Source organism: Mchenga conophoros, linkage group LG5 (genome assembly GCF_057382185.1).
Source record: "Mchenga conophoros isolate Kocher_MC1m ecotype Shallow Benthic linkage group LG5, M_conophoros_male_GT1.1, whole genome shotgun sequence".
NCBI lineage: Eukaryota > Metazoa > Chordata > Actinopteri > Cichliformes > Cichlidae > Mchenga > Mchenga conophoros.
This window is the reverse complement of record NC_140530.1, coordinates 34,998,838-35,022,502: the sequence shown is the minus strand read 5'-3', so window position 1 is coordinate 35,022,502 and position 23,665 is coordinate 34,998,838. Positions and strand designations below refer to the sequence as shown.

General features: G+C 39.7%; 1 protein-coding gene across 4 annotated transcripts in view; it reads left to right on the top strand.

Moving 5' to 3' along the window:
• The window catches only part of tox2 (TOX high mobility group box family member 2), a 102,654-nt gene extending 79,199 nt beyond the window's left edge, over positions 1 to 23,455 (top strand). For 2 of the 4 annotated variants that reach the window (XM_085275101.1, XM_085275100.1), the window contains exons 5-10: positions 9,896 to 10,162; positions 11,477 to 11,707; positions 17,126 to 17,206; positions 20,086 to 20,496; positions 20,579 to 20,727; positions 21,404 to 23,445. In XM_085275101.1, coding sequence (XP_085131227.1) covers positions 9,896 to 10,162; positions 11,477 to 11,707; positions 17,126 to 17,206; positions 20,086 to 20,496; positions 20,579 to 20,727; positions 21,404 to 21,446 — 1,182 coding nt within the window. In that variant the 3' untranslated portion in view covers positions 21,447 to 23,445. Of the gene's footprint in view, positions 1 to 9,895; positions 10,163 to 11,476; positions 11,708 to 17,125; positions 17,207 to 20,085; positions 20,497 to 20,578; positions 20,728 to 21,403 lie in introns of all 4 variants that reach the window. The other 2 variants (XM_085275099.1, XM_085275102.1) reach the window with 2 other exon arrangements.
• The last annotated feature ends 210 nt before the right edge of the window (positions 23,456 to 23,665 follow it).

Here is a 23,665-nt window from a genome sequence, read left to right as displayed (position 1 = left end):
TCTGTGTGCAAACATTAAAACATTAAAATGAGCACAGATTCTTGGATGGGCTGTATGGGCAGTGTTCAAAGCTAGCTGTCAATCAGGGCGGACACACCCCGACTTTTGATCTATGTCAGTATCCAAAGAAATAAGGTATAAAGCAACTTTCTTTTTTTTTTAATTTAACAGGCTGTAAACATGGTTTTAAATGGAGTTAAGTGGTCATTAGAGGAACTTAAATCTTTGTCAGTTCAGAGTTTTTCCATCTCCAGAGGTTAAAAGACTGCAAATACAAAGAATATGTTAGTGTGCTCATAACCTTAGAGTTTGCCTATGCAGACAGCATTTAGTTGATTGATCACTCACTTCTAATCTCTGTATTAATTTGATAAAAGTAACAAGGGTATTTATTCATTTTCTCCACTTTGCTGCCTCTCAAAACCCTCTAAAGCAAAACTGATTGCACTTTCCTGATTTTGTAAGGAGGCCATTTTCAATTCAATTTTTTTTCTTTTTCTTTCCTTTCTCTTTTGGATGATGGTTATTGTGTCTGAAGCTCCTCCTGGTCAAACCTGATATCTTTCAAAGAGCTCTTTTCTCAATGTTTTGATGCACTTGGCAGCCCCCCCATTCCCTCCCAGCCCCCCACCTCACCACTTTCCCTCGTTCTCTCTCCCCTCTCTCCCTGTCTCTGGTGCTCTCTCTGTTAATGCCCCCACTGCCATAGCATCTACAAGTTCCAAAACACATTAGACATTTAATAGCCTTGCTCAGGTTGCATTGATCCTATCAATACAGCCCAGAATGATACACATCTCTGTTGCTGCTGATTTCTGGCCTCATTGTTTTCTGTTACATCTCTCTTTACACTAAACTATACATATATTTTATATCCACCTTTTGCCTGTGCTGTGACCACTGCATCTGCAATATGTTTAAACAGGACAGCTTCATATTCAATTATGATATATTTATAATGGTCCCCAGTTGCCAGCAACTGGAATAAATTATCCTTTTTTTCATGTTCCTCAATTGTGCATGCAGTATTAGCCATCATCAAACTGGCTCAAGTGTGATGTTTTGAATATGTAACAGATGATGAATGTATAATCAGCCAGGAGATGTTATGCATAACAGCTAAGTATTAGCTGAGAGATCTATATGCACGAGCAGCCTTAGTTTCATCAAACATCCAGGTATTATCTCCCCCCCTTTTTTTTCTTTTCTCAGAATACACGATGTGAATCTGCTTGAATGAGGGTCAGTTTATTTGTAATGAGGGCTGTGGCGCTCTAAAGATCTGCCTGCTGCATTCATATTCAAATTCCATCCTCTAATTTCTTTTGTTACAAAATTTCAATGTAAGATTTTCCTCACAAGCTCTTTATCTTCATTTGTTGAGGTTAATTATCAAGTATTAATCCCATCTTGATTGTCACGTTAAGTTGGTTGGAAGCTTGCTCTTTTTCTTTCTTTCTTTTTTCTCACGAGGTATTAAGTGCTCCTGGCAGGTGCTCGCGCTCCAAGCCTGCGTGAAAGAAATATGAGCTGCAATGTCAACTGAACTTGTCACAGACAAGCTGGGATGAATTAATGATAAGAGAGCAGAGGTGTGTTTTAATGTTTTCTCTCTCTGATGGAGGGTCTCAGCAAACGTATTATCGCATACTGTACACCTGCTGGTTTTTGTATAAACATGAAACAGAAAAAAAGTGGATTAGAGATATGGCGATGCATTTATAGAGAAAATCATGGTCCGCATTTTAAGTTTAAAGAATAAAAACTATATCAACCAGCCTTCTGAGAAAGATTATAGTTAAATGTGTTTACACTTTTTCCATATGGACTTTAAAATTGTCTCGTGTGTTTTTTTCCGACGTGCCTTTAAAGACTTTCGGCTCTCTGGGGCTTTGCTCGATTCTATACTTTTTATTCAGATGAAGAAAACCTATTTCTCCTTTGAAAGACCTTCATTTTAAGTCATTTTTTAAAGGGATTAGAGCGTCTGCAGAAAATGATGGAACGTCTGTCGCTTTTCACCACAGTTCAACAAGCTCAGTGATAGAATGGGACTTGTATTAGTTATTCCAATGTTGATTCAGGCACAGATAATTTTGAATGATCAATGCCACGAGTGGAACAAAAATCACTTGCTTGTTTGATGGCCCCTTGAAGTCTACAGGAAAAGGGAGGGCTGTTCTTTCAACTGCTCCCCCCCCCCCACACACACACACACACACTTTTTTGTGATTATTTATTTTCAAATTGTCCCTTAGGCTAATGTTCCATTTTGGCATTTCACACCGCCCTCTCCCATAAATGAACCATCACAGCCATAAATCACTGGACAAACAGAGACTTGTGCAAACCCTGAAAGGTTCAAAGATTTATGTAACACATTCATGTTTTCCACTTCCTCATTTTAGTACTCCACGGGTAAAGCCTAGCTAATAAAAGGTCCTATTAATATTTCCTGTTGCTTAGCAACGGCAGGCAGCAAGTAATAGCATTCTGTGGAAAAATAGATGACCGATAAGGAAAAATTCAATTCTTTTCTCATCTCTTGGGAGAAAGTGCCTTATTTCTCTGGCAATGTGATATGAAACTGTAGTTGTATATTAAGAAATATCCTAAAAGAAATATAGGTTATTTTCCAATTTCACCGTTTTAGAGGGATTTTTGTTGCAGCCCAGAATGGCAGCTCATCTTTTTTCTCTACCCCGATGATGTCAATTAACCTGCCAGATTAAGCTAAGAGGAGGATAAGATTTGACTTCATTTCTGTCTTTTTAATGAACAATTCTAAAGGGATGGTGTCAAATAACACAGTCACTGGACTTTAAAAAGATCAGCTATGTGGGACAAATTGCATTTCATTTATATTGCATATGTAATTTAAACTTGTTTTGCACGAACACAGACCAGCTTCTGTTAAGTGCCATGTAAAACCTGTTCTAATAATACTTATCACCCTGATCACAGGTAACAGAAGAAGATCGTTGCAGTGGCAATTTTCAATTTAGATAATTCATCACATCATATTTCAAAAACATCAGAGTGAAATATGTGTTATCGCACACATGTTGTTGTCATTGTCCTCCTCTTATAGATTTGATAAACCACAGCGTTCAAGCAAAGAACAGAAGCTAAAGAGACAAACGCAGATTCAGCTGCAGCACATATCTAGTGTTATGAAGCAGATCCAAAGATAAGGGATTTCATATTACACTTAGCCACGCGCCCCTGCTGAGATTTATCATGCCATGAAATCATGCCCATATTGCACTATGCCCTATCTCAACAATCCATCAGCCCATTCTGCTTTCACCACCAGGAATATTCAGCTGTGGCGGCAGTGGAGAACTATCCCATGTCATCTCATGCTCGGACGCCTCCTCTGCTGTGTCACCGGCCACTAGTTCAACGCAATACTGCCACTCTTTCTGTTAATGTCTATAAGTGTGGCTTCATTCCCAGTGATTACAGTGCTGTAGCAAGCTAGTTGCTCTTGTGTTTGCCTTCCTTTCTAATACCAGACATGTATTCTGAGCTGTTCTTAAGCAAGAGACACCTTCCTCCTATTGTGCAATCACTATAAAAAAAGAAGTTTTGTAATCTGTTGCCATAATGTTTAAAACTTGAGGATGAGGTGAAGATCAGACATGTGTGAAAGTCTCTGGGCAAGAGGATTTTGCACACATCTATAACCTTGGCCTGACCTAGACTTGCATGATGCACACAGCACAATATTTTTCTTTAAGAACTGCATGGTTTTTGTTGTTTCTGTGTTCATTATTTCTGCATGCTGAATTTTTTTGTTGTGCAAGTATGGGCGCACCCACACACATGCACACAAAGTGCATTTGACACGGCAGTCAGGAGTCTCATTAGTGGGAGCAGAGGAGCCTTGCCTTCTGCTGTCAAGAGTGTGTGTCCCTACCGCTCCTCACAACCATCTCCTGCATGTCATGTCAGGCAAGGCTCTGATTCTCTGACGCCGTGCTTTGTGAGGTGAGCTCAGAGACACGCCCGGGCTGAGAGAGAGCTAGGAAAGGAGAAAAAGGGACTGTGAGAAAGAACAAGAGAGACAGAATATTTAAAGAAAAAAAAACATAAGGAACTAGAAAGAGAACTGGAGGGGAGGAAAGAGGCAGAGACGCAGAGAGAAAAAGAGGAGAGAAAGAAGCAAAGGAGGTTCTAACATTAGCAGTAATGAGGAACATGGAGGCTGGTGCCGAGGGGGACATCATGACATTACTATCTGCAAATCAACCACTGCCTTTTTGCTGCTACTGATTCACCCTGAGAGATGTTCACGGTGCTACTGTACTTTTCAAAGCAACAGTCAGCCACCAGTGAAAATGCTTCAAGGTGAACTTTAATTACATCATTATTATTAATATCCTTGTTTACTTTTTTATTACTTTAATTCTCATTTTTGTGCGTTTAAAAGTCCTTCCTGCATTTTATGTGTTGGTATAGACTGTTTTTGGCTTTGGGATTTATAGTGGCAAATTCCATTTCAACACTGCGGCTACTTTAGGCATTCTTTGAGTAAACTGCTTTTTCTCTCTCATAAAGTACGTGCTAAAACTCGTAATTATTCCCTTATACTGCTGGTTTGTGAGGTATTGCTGTTTTTCTGCCAGATTAATTACAGGATCACAGTTCAGCACGGGAGGTGCAAGAGCAAGTGTTTGATATTTTTCCTTTTGACTAGCATGTAATTGGAACGATTGAAAGTGACCTTAAAGTGTCTTGTTTTGGCAACACGGTGCCGTTGCCAAGCTAATAAATAAAATGAGGTTTTAATAGTGTGTTAGTAAATACAGTTGGCTGGTACTGTACCTTAAACAGGGCATCACACATTACATTAAATCAAAGCCACGTTGCCTTATGGCGTAATACAGATAATAAAATGTAGTCTTGACAACTTTCAAAACAATTTCTTACAACAACACTGATTCCCCTTCTAAAGCATCCTGGCATCTATTGCCCATCATGCCTCTGTACTTAGCATCTGTCTGGTGTCACAAGACGGCAGATACAGCATTTTGCCTCTGCCTTTATAGTTAAGTAGAGTATGATTCATGAATCCACTCTCTTCTTCTCAGCTTGTGTAAATGACCCTCTTGGGTATATATAAGCTTGATAAACCAAAGACATGGATGAAGGGAGAGAGACAGAGGGATGGAGTGAGGAGGAGGTGGGAGGGGCGGGAGGTTCGACGGCTCTTTGAGGAACAGAGTTGTTAGCGCTTTGCCCTCGGGGTGAATGAGAAGTAGCTTTGAGGGCTGAGAGACCCAGGGTTGGCTCCCCCACCTAAAGGCGTGTTTACCACCTTGTTGCGCGGCGGCTGTGCTTTTGAAGGATCATTCTTGAACGCGCCTCTAATTAAAGCTGTCATGGCTGGGTGCCTGCAGGGATAATGTTCTATTATTATAGTCATTTGTTTCAATTAAACGCTGGCTGATTTTACAATAGCAGCCGTGAACCTGTGTGAGTGAGCCATCACTCTAAACAAGATGGCTCCAGTCAAGCAGGGAGTGAGGAAAGACAAGTCTCGGGACTCACACGGGCATCGATCAGTGAATATCGAAACAGGGCGGGGCGGGAGTGAGAAAGAATTTGAAACCTAAATTGGACAGATATCGTGTAGCATTGAGAAAACAAAATGCCCCATCGTTTAATTAACTTTTGGTTTTCATTTACAATTTGAAGCTAGTCAACTAAAAGTGAATTGACTCCAGCTCTACACAAAGTACTTAATTAAAAACTGACAGATTTATTTTAGATGGCGCTAACAAGTTAAAACATGACAATTTATTGATCCTATAGCATCCACAGATGGGTTTATTATGAAGCTACAGTAATAAAGCCTGCATAGCAATCAACAAGCTTATTTAAATGATGAAACAGATGCCACTCTGGTATAATCATCAAAAGGACAGAGCAAGGTTAGCTGTTTTACTCGCCTCTGGTGCGCATCTCTCCTCTTTCTCCTTGTAGCTGTGTATAGGACTCTCTTCTCCCCTTCTCTCATCTCTGTGCTGGTGGTCAAATCCCCTTAGCTAAATCAAATGGTGCAGGCAATTGGAGCAGCCGTGAAACCATTTCAAAGGTAAGGTCAGCAGGAGCAGGGGAACAATGGCTTTGTGATATTCCATCTCGCACACAATGTGCTACACATAATTGGAAAGCCTTTGTTATTTGACTCCCATTTGACTATGATGTACAAGATGTGAATACAAACACGACAGGCGTAACGATGGCAGAGGAACACGTTCACACAGAGTTTCCTGGCTTTACATCACAGTTTAGGTCTGCCTGGCTGCTCGTCACCAAAAAGTAATACCTAACTGTCCCCTCGCTAACTTTGCTAACTTTGATTTTACTACTTAGGTCGTGTGGCTTTTTTCTCTTATAGTTCCTGTACTTTTTCTCATGTTTTCTCTTTTTAGCTTTACCGCGGCGTATTTCCTTGGTGTTGTACAGAAAACAGCTACATTTCTGAAGGTTAAGCACAGATACAGCAATACCCAGCAGAGAGCAGGAATCCAACACTGTAAAAGTATTAAAAAAAACATTCAAAATTTTAGATGAGTTATCAGATTTACTCACTCAAAATGATAACATGATTTTTATGTTGTGTCACAGATTATAAAGCCAGTGCTCTTAATGTCAAGACTCCATGGAAAGTCAGTATGTGTTACATGCTAACTGCAAAGAGTACTGACCAACTAAATCCTGTTACTCACTGTGCACTCCCACCTCTTTCTAGCCTCTTGGATGATACCAATAAGAATTAGCATACAGTACCTATGGCAACCAGCAACCTTTGTCAGATTCTTTCATAATATTTATACAGCCGTCTGCCACTAGCTTTATTTAGCTCTAGCTTGATGGCGCTATGTGATAACTTCTTGGTCTTTCTGTCTCACACAGGTGAAAGCCAAACTAAACGCACTCTGAGACAATTTCAAACAGGATGTTGAAATTACAATTAAATTATCACAGTGGGGGTGTCTTGAGTAATGAGTTCAGGATCTGTTATATCTGGTTTTAGTAACTATAAGAAGATAAGTCAGTCTTTCATACTTTGGAATGGGACAATTTCATCCTTATATAGAACATCTTGTGTTATTATCTTCACAAAGAGTGGAATAGTTTTGGTGTTTCTGTGCTTCCTGATGACTTGCTGCTTCATTAGCTCGAACGGAACATGCAGCTTTAATGAAAATGGGGTTCATGAAATATGAGAGCAAACATAAATAAATACCCATTAAGTAAACAAATAGCAAGTAGAGTCAGTGTTTTTTGCATTTTTTATTTTTTTGTTTGTTGGTTTGTTCTTATCTATAGTAACGGAAGAAACATTGCAACTAACTTTACTATCCCTAGTAAGCAATGCATGCGTGTCTGTAAATCCTGTTTATTTATTTATCTATTGTCTCTACTGTTGTGGGGCTGGCCAAATATTCACGACGCTGTGGCGTCTTCCCCCTGTGAACTCCGCTGCTCTGCATGTCTCCTTCTTGTTTACATTAAACATGGTGTGACTCAGATTAAAGGGTGACAATTTTGCCTGGAGGCTGTTGCTATGGAAATGCATCTGCTATAGCTATGATAGGCCATTCATGTTTGATTAATTGGTTTTTCAGTGCTTCTTGGTTTGTGAGGACCCTTAAAGAGCAAGTCCATGGAAAATGGAAAATTAATGGATTTCTGTTTCCTTCGTTTTACTCCATTTTCCTTCCTCCTTCCTTTTTTTGTCTGACTACTTATTTTGCTGGAGCTATTTCCTCATGTTTTAAGAAGTGTAGTGATGGTGTTTTGAATTATGATTGGAAGTTGGAGATTGTCATGGATGGGGGAGGTTTGAGCTTGGTTATTTGAAATGCAAAACGAATGTCTTTGTTCACTGCTGGCTTTTGTGAGCAGCTGCTGAGGCAAACACAGAATCTAATGTCGTGTGAATATTACGAGTTTTCAAAGCAGGCCAGAGCTGCTCACAACATTACTTTGTTGTGCATTTTTATTCTACCAATCTACTGGGACCAATTATGATTAGAGTGCTGAGCCTTCATCTCTGAACCTCTACTCGTGTTTATCAAGACCTCATATGCTCGAGCCCTTTAAATTTGATCTTTTTAGCACTGCACTAATGTGTAATGTATTATTTAACTCATAAATGTTTAAAAGAGCTAACAAATGCTAGTTCATCACTTTCTGATCTGTAAATTCCCAAACATTCCCATTTATGCCAGCATTAAAAGCATCCTTTGGTCTGTGTTCATGTTCTGTTCTGATGAATCTTGAAATAAAGCTTTTGATGTCGTTGCTGTTGATGATCTTATTAGATGGCTAAGAACAGAACTTTATGAGCCTGATTCTGTAACCACTAAAGTATATTTTCCTGGGACATTCCCAGCAGTTTACAACTGTTTTTTCTGCTTGTGCTTATAGAAGTGTTGGCAATACATTTTCTTTTCCTTTTTACAACACAATGACCATAACATCTCAGTTCATTCATACCACTGACTCGGTGATTGCTTGACCAGGTGCTGAGACATCTGGCTTTTCAAATACTAAGAAAAAAAATTTCAGAAGCAGTAAATGAGGAAATCTTAACCTCAATACTACACAGGCTACTGTGTCCAAGGGGCCTGCACTCGGTGCCTGTAGCAGTCAATAGGAACCTTAATTGTACTTTCAGCTGTAATTGAAATCTGATTTCACTGATAAGCCTGTGTGTTATATGGATGAATGGTTAAACAGTGCAAAATTGCTTTGGGATACAGTTCACTGAGTGGCTTTTACATGCAAAAAGCTTGGATGCAGTTAAAAAAAGGTGCTAACTTGTAAAGTTGATTTTCTCCTTATTAAATTATAACATGCACTCTGTGTGTGGCCAGCTGTGTAGCAGAACATACTACAGACATATAATCACTAACACACACATTTATTTGGAGTCTCTACCTGTGTGTGTCTGACACAGGTAGTGTGCAGCTGATTTTAGAGCAGTGTTGCTGATTTTGTTTGCTGTGGCTGTAAACAACATTAAACCCCATTAAAAATATGGAGCTCAAAGGATGCTCAACACTCTGTAAGTCTCACAGGCGAACTACAGGGTTTGCTGGCATTCTTTGTAGCTTTATAACTGTGATCAATTTATCGATTTAAAATTTTTAATTATGGCTGGATGGATGGATCAGTGGATGGATGGATTATTGCTGCTTTGAGCTCTCAGTCTTTCTTAAAGTATACATTTTGCTTAATTTCTGCTTTCTCACCAAACATCAGGCTCCCTCCCAGCAATCATGTATTCAAAGTATTTTCTGGTTCTGCTAACTGTCAAAAATGTCAGGAAACAATAAGCCAAAAATTTCCAGGCTTCAGATCAGTCAGGGATGTCAAAGACAGTACATTTTAGTTTTTCGTATCGGAGTAGTTAACAGTAGAAGTCGTTAGCATTTAGAGAACAAGCATGCCCCTTGATTTAATCTTGCATTTAGTTGTTTTGATTAGTTTTAGTTTAGATGTTTCACTTATTATGCATCTAATTTTCAGTTCAGACCCTCCACAAACCTCAGTGTTGAAGTCAATTTCAGATCAAGTAATCTGGCTAAAAAGCTGCAATTTTGTGAGACAGTGAAGAAAGAAAACCTCTCAGCCTGAGATTATCTGTGAGACCTCTTTTTTCTTCCAAAAGACAACTCCCTCTAGCAATCCCAACGTTTTGCGCATAGTTCATTGTATTATATTTATATTTTATCCAACACATACAGTATACACAATTTCTCCAATTAGAACATGTCATCTCCACTTCGAAACATTTGCATATTTGGCTAATTGGCAGTCAGGAGTTTTAAATAGAGAAGATAGTAAAGCTGGTGTTCTTCTCTCACCCCAGATGCAGGAGATGGCTTTGCACCACCACCAACAACAACACCATCACCAGCATCCTGATGGCGCTCATTATGACCCCGCCCGTAACCACACCCTGATAAACAACTCACCTCCGATACTGCCCAACCCCATGAGTGCACTATCCCAGCTAAACCCACAGGTCAGCCGGAGTGCAGTGCCTCATGGTTCCCCCTCACCTCCCGGAAGTAAATCGGCCACACCCTCACCTTCAAGCTCCAATCAGGAAGAGGAGACTGATCCTCATTTGAAGGTACTGGTGTGGCTTCTCTGGCATGTAGTAGTGGCGATAAAGGCTTGGCAGTGCTTGTACCAGGTTGTTAACATGTAATCCGCAGTGTTGTTTAAGAGGAACGCAGGAATAGGCATGCTTGAGCTTGGGTTATTTGGCTGCCTCGAAAACTTGAACATTGCTGGAGTTGGAGCTATGTCTATTTTTTTCCTTTCATGCTTTGAAAAAAGAAACTTTTTGAGATATTTACTTTTAATCTCTTCAAAAAGTTCAAAATCTATGCCCTAATAGCAAAAGGAAATTCTGTTTTCCATGTTACTTTAGTGAATAGCTGTCATTCTAATCTAGGTTTGCTGCTTATTGTTAGACACACAGGAGCTGATATTAAACCCTTTTTAAATTTCTATAATGAATGAAGATGTGAGACATGTTTTAATTGGCGCTTTTTTTCAACAACAACATGATCTGTTGCCAGTCCTCCCCAACTTTGTCACTGCCTTACCATGTTCTCAGTTACAGTCTGGTTCCAAAGCAACCACTCCTTCATTTAAATCACTCATTCATTTAAATAAGAAGAGAAGGATAGTTGTTTACATTCATTTGGTTTATGTAAATCTGTAAAACTGCTTTTATAAATTGCCCACCAACCAATGTCTCTGTGGATTTGCTTCGTTTCTGTCAGGGGAATGTGAATGAGTGTATAATTGAATCTGCCACTTCCACAGTGTTTCAGATTCATCTGTGTATTTAGCTGCCAGCTCACAGTGATACAGTATAACAAGAAGGGGATCCTTTAGTTTAAAAAATATATATTTCCCAGCCTATGCATCTCTGCTGTGCTGTGTGAATAAAAATGATTACCATCTCTCCTATCAGTAAGTAATTCCATTTGCTCTCTCCAATTCATTCTGAGACCACATCAAAGCCAGAGCAGATACAGCAGGCGATTTAAAATTCCTTTCACCCCTAGCATGAAAATTCAGAATTTATGACTTGCTGAACAACTGCAAAATAAAGATTTGAAAAGGTTTGATACATTCAAATAACAGATGTTATTTTTGACAAAGTAAGGCAGGGAGAAAAACTGCTGTCAACCAGAGTCTGTGTGTGTAAATTGTTACTGTCGGTGAATCATTGCTGCAATATCCAAACACTGGGTATTGAACACAGAAAAGAAATTAAGGATTTAATGAAGCTTACATGTTTCACCTGGGCACAGCGCTATAAGCATTCATCAGCAATGCAATTATTCATTCCGAGTCGAATTAGTAGACTCACTTTCAGTGTCAATAAGCTGTTTTGTTTTTTTGTTTTGTGCCACTGATGGTCTTCCAGATCACGGGTGAGAAGCGACCGTCTTCGGAGATGATGAAGCCCAAGCCCAAACCCCAAAAAAAGAAGAAGAAGAAGGATCCAAACGAGCCTACAAAGCCTGTGTCGGCCTACGCCTTGTTCTTCAGAGACACTCAGGCAGCCATTAAAGGACAGAATCCCAATGCCACTTTTGGAGACGTATCCAAAATAGTAGCCTCCATGTGGGATGGTCTGGGAGAGGAGCAAAAACAGGTAGGCTTCGTTTAATATTCATGTATATACACTATGAGTTCTGGAAAGAGCTTTTTTTGTTGTTTATCAAACATCTAAAAAAAAATACCTCACAAAAGTTATAAATTCACTCCATAAAAACTGAAACAGTTTTGACCTTGCGGCAGTTGTGACTACCCGATGGCAAGAGGTTAATATCATTTAAGTAGGAGAAGGAGCATAAAAATGTAGCTTGCAAATGAAAAGCGTTTAAAGACAAAAGAGAGAAAAAGAAATAAGCTGGGATGCATTACTATCACCTTTTAGGATGATGCCAGCGTGGTAAAATTGTGAAAAAAGAAAAAGCATAACAAAGAAAAACAGATGCCTATTTACACATTGAGCAGCTTGCGTCTGCCTACCTAACAATTACAAGTTCAGTATTCACTCACCTTCTAGATCTGCTTTTGGGTTCCAACAATTGTTGATGGACATACTGAGTTTTATTTAGCTGGTGATAATTTTCCTTGGCTTCGCCATTATAATGAGCAACCCGTTTTTTTGAAAGTTGAATAATGCATCAGTAAAAACTTGTAATTCTGATTCTAAAATTAAAGAACTACCTGCCACTCTGAGTGATTGCAGCTTGCATGAGAGTGAAGCAAATAAAAAATTTTATGCTTTTATTTTATAAAGTGAATTTTCTTGCACTCGGACTTGTAAAGATTTTAACCACCAGCAGTGCAGCTATATTTACCTGAACTGAATGGTCAATTGGATTTTATTATAACCCAACCTGTGCATATGAAACTGCATTAACACGTACTGCAGTTTAGAGGTTTCCTGTCCAGCACATTTTCTCTATTTCATTTTCCACATTCCAGTCCAACAGGCAAAGTCAAAGGTTTTTTTTTTTGTCTGTGTGTTTGTGGTAACAAATGATGGTGTGAAATGAATGAAAAACGAGACAGTCTGATGATCATGCGCAGACTCATATTTTTAGAATATCCAGTCAGGGCGCAGCCTATTGGGTGTCAAATAAAAGCACCTGTCTCCATGACAAAGTGCAGCCCATTCCCCCCAGCCCCAGCCACCATCTACCAGACCCTATCTAGCATGTGTGTTTTTCTCCCACCAAACCTACTTCATACGCTGGACTTTGGAGGCCGTCTGTCCCTTTTATTTGCAGTTAATTTTTGCCGCCTTCACCAGGGCTCTTCACCATGAATCTTCATTTCGCTGCTGACACCCTTGAATGTGAATTCCTCATTTCCTGTCCTTTTATTTATATCTGTTGCCTGGTGATTTGATCATGCTGGGAATACAAGATTAGCAATTGCCTTGTCCTTGGTTTTGCCTCAAGGACATCTTCTCCTGAAATGTTATTGTTTGTGCTGCTTAACCCCTCGTGTCCCGGTTTCTTATTCACCTTAGATTTTGCACTGCAGATGCAACTCTCTTTCTTTCTGTCTCTGTATGTCTGTCTTCATCTCATGCTTTATGCATTTGTCCTTCACAGCTCTACCTGGGAGCACAGACAAAACTAATAATATGGCAATTCCATCATTAAAATCCAGCCATTTAGCATGCCATTTCACAGTTAATTTTTTGATTTGTTTGTGCATTCATGTGTTTAATCAAACATGTCACCTCGCAAGACACATAATTAACTTGAGGTAATGATGTCATTATGGAATAAAATATAGTAGCCTGTCTGGGCAATAACACAGTGAGTGCTCTAATTATTCTCACTGACTAGCACTGTCATTTATTCCAGGCCAGCAAATGGATAAACTTGATAACCGTGTATTTACAGAGTACAACCAATTCAGCTAGTGCACATTAATCCTCATTAAAGTCATTAAAATTTCTGTCCTGGTCTTTCATAATGAAATAAATTCATGAAAGGACATTATAGCGTACTGCATTCACATCTGCTGGTTGGTAATATAATAGTAAAATGCATTCACAATGCGCTCGTATCCTAAACATTTTCGGTAACATTTGATCCCCTTTGAAAAAAAATGAATAAATGTGACATAAATTTGAGCTTGGTAGTCATTTTCGTTATTTGAATAAATAAAAAACACACTGGTCACATACAAAAGTAAGTGAACCCCTACATGTATTGTACCTTCTGAGGAATAAACTAGATTTTATGCCAATGTCCTGTTTTTGGGTTTTCTGTTTTTACAGGATGCCATAATACCAAGAGCTAAAGAGCTCCTTCAAACTGATTTAAATTGGTCTCCAAATTATTTGAAATAAGTAATTTCACTGCAGGGACGGTTGTCTTCAACTAGGGTAGATTACAAACAACTGCCACTTTCTCCAAAAACTGTTTGATGCCAAACACGTCCAAGAACCCTCAAATTTCATTACAGAATCTACGGTCAAAATGCATTTTTGCATCCAAGGAGACCAGAAGAATGCGCATTTTGAGTCCTGCTGTCCTAAAACAAACATTAAAGCAAAACTAGAGTTAATGAGTGAGCAAAAAGGTAAAGACAAAAATGTGTTCTAGAGAAATGACCAGTTGATATGCTCGGTGGAAGCCAAACACAGTGTTACAGGAGAAGAAAATTATTACAACTGTTACACCTCTAGCTTAGTCTGAGAGCTAGCTTGCTGCCTCAGGGACTGGGCAGCCTGCAGTATTTGCTAATGAAAAAAATAGAATTGTGCATCATATCCAGGACTGTTTGAAGATAATGGGACGCCTTCTATCCAAAAGTTAAAGGCAAACTATAAGTAATGACTTAAAAAGTAGAAATGAAAGGTTTTGGTATGACCTGGTCAAACCGTAGATCTGAATCCTGCATTTACAGTATCTGTAGAGATTTTATTAAAGAGAGTCAAATGTTTGCTTGTACAAAGTGTCAAAAGGCCTAAAAAATCCAAGACATGTACTTACTTAATTGTTGGCTGTCATGTCCTGGCTGTCTCTTCCGGACCCACGAGGTGTGCTCTCTCATGTCACAGTCAGACCCTCTGGAGCCATGCAGGACCTCCAGAATGTAAACACAACCCTTCCCCTACACACAGCTTTGTTTTAACTAGATCACAGCCCCTGTTTCCAATTACCTATAGCGCTCGTCAAACACACAGTGCAGCAAAATTCACATAAGTGCACTGAAGGCAGCGTTTTTTATTGCTGTAGTTTATTGAAGAAACGATCAAAAGTTTCATTGTTGTGATTTATGTTCCTTCTGTGATTCTTTTTGTTACGCTTCAGTGTGCATTTTTCCCACTTTGCTTGTGTTGTTGTGGATTCTCCAGTGCCGCCCTTAGGTTTGGCAGAACAAAGTCTTGTTTTTTGTTTTTAAATTCATGTTTATGTTCATATTTTCTTTTTTTATTAAGCTGTTTTCATAGTTTGCACACTATACAGCGCTTTTTAATTCCCAAAGGCCTTTGCTTTATAGTGCAAGATCAATGCATTATTTGGGCTGTGCTATCCCTCAAGGTGACTACATGTTAAAGCTGCCCTAGAAACACAAAAGAACACTTTTCTTGTTTTTGTTATTTAAGATTAAGATCAGTTTTCAGTTTTTACTGCAATGGGGGGGAACAGTGATAATGGATTTGGGGAGGAGGGAGGAGAAACCTTAGTATTATTTAATTGAGTCTGTAGATTTGTACCAGGAAGAAAGGGAGGAAAGAAAAGAACACTGTGAGTTTGAAAAGATGGCATGTTTAGATAATAAACTCCTTCTCTGTGTTAAGTTTAAAAATCTGTCATGCAATATTCAACTATTTTAGTCCATTTTCTGCATCTTTGTCTAGTATTCAAACACTGTTGTGCTTTTTTTTTCTTTGGTTTTAATGTGCCTCTGCCTATTTCTCCTCCATTTTGCTTCCCGTTTGCTTCCTCTCCTCCTACTTCTCCTCTTACCAATCGTCGGGTCTTTCAGTCGTAGAGTAATCACTCTCTTCAGTGTCAGCAGGGTGCAGAGTTATTGTCTCCTGTAATTAACTGGTTATCAAACAAGAACATTTCATTAAGGTACAATTAGGGGCTAATTCAGCCGGGACACCTCTGTGTCAGGATTACGATAGAGGCATATGCTCTCTCCTTGCAGCTTTGTTATTTTTTATTCATACTGACCTGCAGCCTTTGACGGCTTCAATTGCTAATGAATCCGCCCACTTTGGAATAATTAGACATCCTTAGGCATGGTAATTTATTTAAAAGTATCCGTCGTTGCGCAAATCATTAGCTGTGTTAAATTAATTTGAAATTAAAGCTGCTGGGAGTAGTTTGGGTTATTAAAGAAGCAACCGTGGGTCTGTCAGTCTATAAGAGGTGATGGGTAAGCCCATTTTTATTTTTTTATTTTTTATTTTTTCAATGAATTTCCTCATGGGCATCATTATTAATTTGATTGATTTTTTTTGCTTGTTTTTATTTTTAAAGTCTGGATGAGTGCTTAATTCATCCATTCTTGTTCCAAAGTGTCTATCACAGAAGGAAAACAATTATGATATTGTAAATAAGGATGAATGAGTGGATAAACATCAGCTGTTTGAGCATGAGATTGTATCCGCCGTCATCCCGGTTTGTTTGCTGTTCTTTGTGTATGTCTGTTTGTTTATCGACTGTACGTGTTAGCGGCTGCCAGCCTATGCGCATTTGGCAAGGCATGAATGCTTAATGGTTATCGTACCCCACCTCTTTGAAGGAAATGACCCCGTCCACAGAGCCACAGACAGTCTCCTCGCTGAGGATCAGTAATTACCCGATGCATTTACTCACGCACAAACGTACATTCTCCTTTATATGAAAACGTTCCCGAGATGAGCTGAGATCTGAGTCTTCCTTATCGATTTAAGGATGGACTTTTTGCAACTTGCTTTTCCTGCATCACAAAGGCACTGGCAGCCATAAAGAGCCTGTGAGTGACATGTGATGACATTAATTCGAATTCCCTGTCTTAACGCATCATTTGAGGTTCATTCAGAAGGCTTGAGATTGCTCCTTTGCTAATGCTGTTTTGAATTCTTTTATTTATTTTTTTTCCCCCTCGTCTGAATGATTTGCTGGGACATCAGCTCTGATTAAGAGATGAGCAACAGCCTTAATAGAGGAAGAGACAGAAAAGCAGTACACAAAATGACAAACAGCATCTCGCTCCTCATTTAACTCAGCAGAATTTCTAACTATTTTCACGCTATTGTGCACAAGCTTTATGCACATTTCATTCTGGATATTCTGAAGAAAAAGAACTACTTTCAGATACGCAAACATCATGCAGACGGTCAAATCTCCCTGACCTGATAACTGGGAAGTGAATGCATTTGATATGCTTTTCATCAAGGAGTACACCGCCGGGTCACGCAATCACACCATGACTCCCAAAATCTCATTCACATCAGTCAGTGTGGACCACAGGGTCATTTTAGCCTTTCACATCACCTTGTAATCAATCGTTGTTGTTGTTGTTGTGTTTGTTCCTGCAGAGCTACAAGAGGAAAACAGAGGCTGCTAAGAAGGAGTACCTGAAAGCCCTGGCCGCCTACAGAGCCAGTCTGGTTTCCAAGGTAACAGCAGGGGTCACGTCTTTGATATACATGGGTCAGCGGCGATATAAGGGATGATAAATTAGACAGAATTCCTTTCACTTTTGTTCCATGGAAAGGGTCCACAAGCTGCACTGAGCTATGTTTGTGCATATATATGTGTGTGTATGTGTAAGAGAGAGAAGGAGCCTGTGTGTGTGCTCACAGGAGAACAGTGAGAATTAGGCCTCAAACACACCCGATTTGGAAGCTGGGGAGAAATGGAAAGTAATAGTACATGCGTGTGTGTTTGCGTGCGTGTGTACGCTCATCGCTGTGCATGTGCAAAAGTAGAAGTGGACATTACCTGTCATTTGCTATCCTCTTGGTGTTTCTGTCCTCCCTGATGCGCCACTAATGTGTTGCCTGAGGTTTGCGCACAACTACCGCTCTCTCTTTGATGCAGGTTACTACAGTTTAGCTCAGCACATTAACATATTTCTATCAATGCTTGTGTAAAAAACAAAACAATTCCTAATTATTTTCTTAAAAAAGCTGCTAGACTACTCCTCATTGGTTTGTCTGTACTACAGTCGTGATGGTACAGGGATATCAGTCTTTAGGTGTTCAGCATTTCATTTCTCCCTTTCTGCATTGTGTTTTTTTTAAATACAACTCTAAATTGCATTAGCATATACCGAGCCCCTCCTCTTTTCCCTCCCTCCTCCTGTCTCCACTAAGCACAGCGCCTCACTTCCTCTCATGCTCATGGGCCGAAAACAAGCACCTTGATTAAGGCATGAATAGTTAATTCATCAGCCTCTTCACTGTGGCATACTTTCAGCTAAAAAGACTATTCTCATCTCTTGTCTTTGCTGCAATTAGACATTCATGTCATTGCTCCTATACAGGGGCTTGATTGATACTATATGCTGGTAGATTGCCAGTCAAAAATCTGACTCACTAAAATAAGCCTGCAGACCCTCCTTCACTCATTCAGGATCAGCCAATCTGAATGCAGAGCTGAATCTCATGATTCACCACGACTCTCTTTCTTTAAATTACCAATGAAGGGGTCTTTTCAGAGTGAATCGGGGTGGGTGGAATTGGAGGTAATTGGAGCTTCATTTGAAAGATTCACTTAAGCGTGCACCTGTTGCCTTTTTGTTTTGTGACTCATGTTAGTTTGTTTGTGAGGAGAAAAGACAAACTAAAGTTTCATAGCTACCCACTATATGCCATGTCATTTCTCTCATGTTTGTTTCAATCCAAAAAACTCCACACTGAAAATTTAAAAAGTTTACATTTTAAAAAGGTGCACTTTATATTAAATATTGTATTCGTTTCAGTATTTGCAAACCATTTTTCAACTTAAATATTGTTTATTGTAAATCCTTCTGCTGCAATACACAACTTTAAATGTCTGCAAGTCTCAAGTTGACACAGATCAAATCTATTATCTCACTCTTTTCCTCTCCCCTCACTTCATTTTTTTTAGCATTTCATTTTCCACTTGACCCTGCGAATGTGGCTGTCTCTCTTCTTTATCCATCCATTCATTCCCGTTCCATTGATTATTTCAGGGATTCAGTTGGATGGATGGAAGCCATAAAAAAGTAGCAAACCACCACATATAACTCCAACCAGTCCGACAGTTAATGAGAAATACTGGATGCATTTCATAGATAGACATACACTTTCCTCCACGAAAAAAAAGGGAGACAGAACAGTCTGCAGAGCAGATGTGTGTGTACTGCATGTGAGTGCAGTGGAGGTGGGCGGGGCTGGGTGATTTAATACATTAAAAACAGAAAGAATGAAGAATGGGATTGTTTATGAAACAAACACTAAGCTAAATTGGAAAAGTGTGAATAACTAAGTATGCCCCATGATTCAGTAGCTTCTAAAACCACCTTTAGCAGAAATAACTTGAATGTTATCATTTTCTGTAAGTATTAATCAGTCTGTCACATTGTTAAGGAAAGAATTCAGCCCATTATTTTTTACAACCGTCATTTTATTGATGTTTTGTGGGGTTTTGTTTATGCACAGTTCTCTTACGGTGCTTACAAACATTTCAATCAGGTTGAGGTTGAGGTTGCTGCTTTGCTTGGGATCATTGTCCTGTTGCATGACAGTTTTGGCCAAGCTTTAGCTGTCAGGCAGATGGCCTCACATCTGACTCTAGAATAGCTAGCTCACTGACTGCAAGGTGCCCAGGTCCTGTGGCTGCAAAACAAACCAAAACCATCACCCCTACACCACTGTGCTTGACAGTTGGTGTGAGGTGTGTTTCTGATCGGCTGTTTTTGGGTTTTGAAAACCAAACATCTCTGCTTTGGTCTTGTCTGTCCCAAGGACATTGTTCCAGAAGTTGTGGTTTGTTCAGGTGCAACTTTGCAAACCTAAGCATTGCAGCCATGTTCTTATTAGAGAGAAAGTACTTTCTCCTGGAAACCCTTCCATACCAGCCATACTTGTTTAGTCTTGTTCTAATTAAACTGCCATAAACTTGAACATTTAGCACGCTGAAGCCTGTAGACTCTGAGAAGTATCTCTTGCATTGCATGGTTTGACCTTGGGGTATATTTGATGGGATGTCCACTTCTGGGATGACTGGCAGCTGTCTTGAATAGTGTGAATAATCTTTCTCACTGTACAGTGCTTTTATACATCTTTTATAGACTTGCTGATGATGATTAATCAAGTGTAGCACTTACTGTCTTTATTCCTATGGAAATAGTAGGGGTGTCATTTGCAATATACAGCTTGTGCATTTTGCTTATTACTGGTAAACTCGAGGCTCAGTGTCTTCCCCAGGAATATATACTGGGTTCTATGTTGTACTGCAATAAGCCATAAGAGTTAACACATTGTTACATGGAGTGTAACTATTGTTCTTGATTTTCTCTCTCTTTAAGACATATAATGACCCCGTGGAGACAAAAAGTGCCCAGACAAGTCAGGCTTCTCCACATATGATGCCAGGCAACCCGCCGCTGTACAGTGTGCCACCTCCTCCCCAGCCGACATCGCCATACCTGGGGCCTGGGGCCTTCCCACTTACTGACCTGCAGAGCTATGCAGGACACGCCCCTCGCCACACTCTGTCGCAGACACTCAGCCAATCGCAGATGCTGCCCAGCATTAGTGCCTCTCCCCCTTCCTCCTTCCAGATCAGCCCACCACTTCACCCCCACCAGCAGCTCTCCCTGCACCAGAGCTCACTCCTCAACCAGCCTATCCGCATGCAGCAGGTCCAGTCCCAGTCAATCATCTCTCACCAGATGGGGCTTCAGGCCTCTCTTCACTCCCCACCTCCAGGGCAGCAGGTATAGTGACAAACTAAGACACGTCTGCTGCTAGGAGATTATAATTTAAGATGTGTGCCTAATTTTAATGTACTCCCTATAGGGTTTTTCCCACCTCCAGTCAGAGTACCAGAAGAGCATTGGGGGTTCCCAGTCTCCAGGAGCTCCTGGCCCTGGTCCAGGCCCTGGAGTGGCTCAGACCCATGATTGGGACAATGAATACTGCAATCGGGAGTGTGGCAACCACTGCAGGTCAGTGGGAATTCTTCACATCATATTGTGTTAAATAAATGTGGAACACAGACAAACTAATTACATTTAATGGTAAAAAGCCTCAATTAAAGAATGGAATTTGACACCATATTTACCTCATAATTTAGGTTGCATTTGCCCTTAGACCAGAATTCCTGCAGAAATAAGTTATAGTATAGTTATAGCTAAGGCAGCAGATGTCTCTTCCACTGCTTTTGCAAAGTAAGTGTTGAAAATTGTCAGCTCTGTTCCATTGAGACGGGGGTGACAGCTGTAGAGGTAATGGTGAGATAATAGAGCTTGTCATGTGTTTGTCAGACAGCAGTAAAAAGAAGAGAAAAAAAAAACAAGTTCCATACACAAGTTTTCACTCTTATTATACTAAATGATTTGGCAAACTGCGCAGCCCTGCAGCACTGGAAGATATCGTAAGTCAATAGTGCTGTTCATGCTCAATTACAGTGCAATTTTTATTTCATTAAGAGGGTTTGTTTTGAGAAACAAACTAAGAAAAATTAAATGATCACCACCAGAGAACGATCATGCAATCAAGGAAAAATGCACCTCTGATTTCCCTCTTCCTTTCTATTTTGTAGAGTTGTAGAGTGTGACTCATAATCTAAACTGTGCCTTTGTTTTTGATTTTCCGTTTTTCTGTTTATTTGTTTTTTTCCAGTGGCAACATGATAGGCAGGGACAAGCCACTCTACCTCACCTGAAACTGAAGATGATACTCTGTCGACAAAAACGACACAGAGGAGTCTACTCTCATCCCCTATTCCACTCCCCCACTCCTCCCCCAACCCTCCCATTCTTCTTCTTCTTCTTCTGACGTGCACACTTACATGCAGTGTACACTTGACATACAAACACACACACGCACATGCAAACACACACATGCCGCTTCACACACACAATCACACACGTCACCACCTTTTTTTGTCAGTGTAATTTTTATTTTTCTCAGTTTCTAGAACTTGTGAACAGAGTTTGATGACTACTGTCTGTACCACTTAATGTATTAGCAGTCCTCTTGCTGTTGAAATTTGCCAAGCACTTATAAAGCCTCCCCCCACGCCCTACCCACCCGACCCTCTCCCACCTTCTGAGTTGTGTGTCTCTGCCCCCTCTCTGATACAGGCCGGGCTGCAGAGCACTTCTCTCGTGTGTCACCATAAAGTCCCCTCAGGGACCCCATCCAGCTTTAATTAGAACGAGAAGAAAGAAAAATACTCCTTTCCTTTAATCGCTTTATTTTCCATTTGTTTTTTTCCTTTCTTTGTTGTTATTGATGCTGTTTTATTTATTTCTGGCTTGCAAAGCCGTTCCTCTTTTTTTGCCAGTAAGCGATGGGCCCTGTTCTATAGAGAAATATTAACATTTAGTAGGTTCTAGCAGGCCTTGATGTTATCGTAGCTTTGCTTAAGGGCCTGCAAATTAATACAAAAGTCTGGGTGGGGAAGAGAAACAAAACAAAAAGAATCTTTTTTAATATTAAAGACCTGTTGAGGTCTATGAGCTGTCACAGTGTGATTGTAAATATCACTTTTATGGGATCAAATTGGGAATTGGAAGTCCAGATAGATTTGTTTCTTCTTTAATATTACCTGTAAGTCATTGTGTGTGCGTGTGTACGCGTGTGCGTGTGTGTGTGTGTGTGGGGGGGTGGGTTTGTGGGCGCATGCATGCCTGGACGTTAGAATGTACCACATTCATGACGTGTGCGGCTGAGTATGTATGTGCGTACATGCACGGACACATGTGTGCAGGAGTGTCTCAGCGTTCGGGCGTCGAGTCTTTCTCGTGAATTTTAACAGCCTTGTGCAGCTGGATTTCAGAGGAGTATTTCACACTCTCATTCTTGCATTAAATCTGTGCTCACTGGTGTGTTTTTTTCCAATAAAGTTCAATCTAAAACTGAATACACAATATGTGTCCTGCAGATCATTAAATGGAAAGAGCCAGGTGAGAGACAGAGAGCAAAGAGATAGAAAAAGAGAAAGAAGCGCTGTGAAATAAAATGAGATGTAATGTTGCAGGTGAAAAAAAATTGCCTCAAAATGCCTGCCCCACCCTTCTGTTATGTTGTCTGACCATAATGTCAGTTTTGTGTCCTTCTACAATGAGAAGTGAAGTAATGAAATATGTGAATGGAGCCATCACAGCCACATTACGGTGACTTTTATAACTTTCCAGTTGGTGTTTGGTTGTGTTGATCTCATCTTTTTTTAAACTTTTGTGTGATTAACAGAAATGCATTTTGCTGACAAGACATCTCGTTTTTATCTCTTTAAGTGTAGCATCATTTCAGTTTTAGTTGCTGCAAAACTATAACTTTTTAAGTTGTGTACAAAAAACCCTGCCAATTGTAGTTATTTTATTTGTAAAGCCAGTAATGATAAATATTTTAAATGGTTATCAGCATATTGTTTTCTGCTAGTTGCCCATCAGCCATTTGACAGGTTCTTATTTATAAAATAAAGTAGATCACCTTTGCTTCTTATGATGGAGGTATATTTTTATTCTTATTTTATTGTTTCTTTTCTTTGGTTTGATGACCACAACAATGATTATTTCTTTATTTTTTACATTTTGGGTGCTGCTCTTTTCTTTTCTTGCCAGCAGCATCGGTTTGTGTCACAATGCTTCTTTTATTTCAAACCTGCATAATAAAGACTAAAAAGTTTAAAAGTGATCACGCCTGCTCTTTTCCCTGCGGACTTAATGTCTCTCTTTTTGTTTTTTTCCTTCTCTAATTAGATGATCACACCTTTTGTGAAGACATGGTAATAGTTATTTTAAAAAAATCACAAACACCCCCAACTTTCTGTACTGTACACTGCATTTGCACCAAGGAAGGTCACATATTTGTATCCTAAATTTACATTCAACTCAGGGCTCCAATGGCATCAACTAATTAACCATGGATACAGTGTGC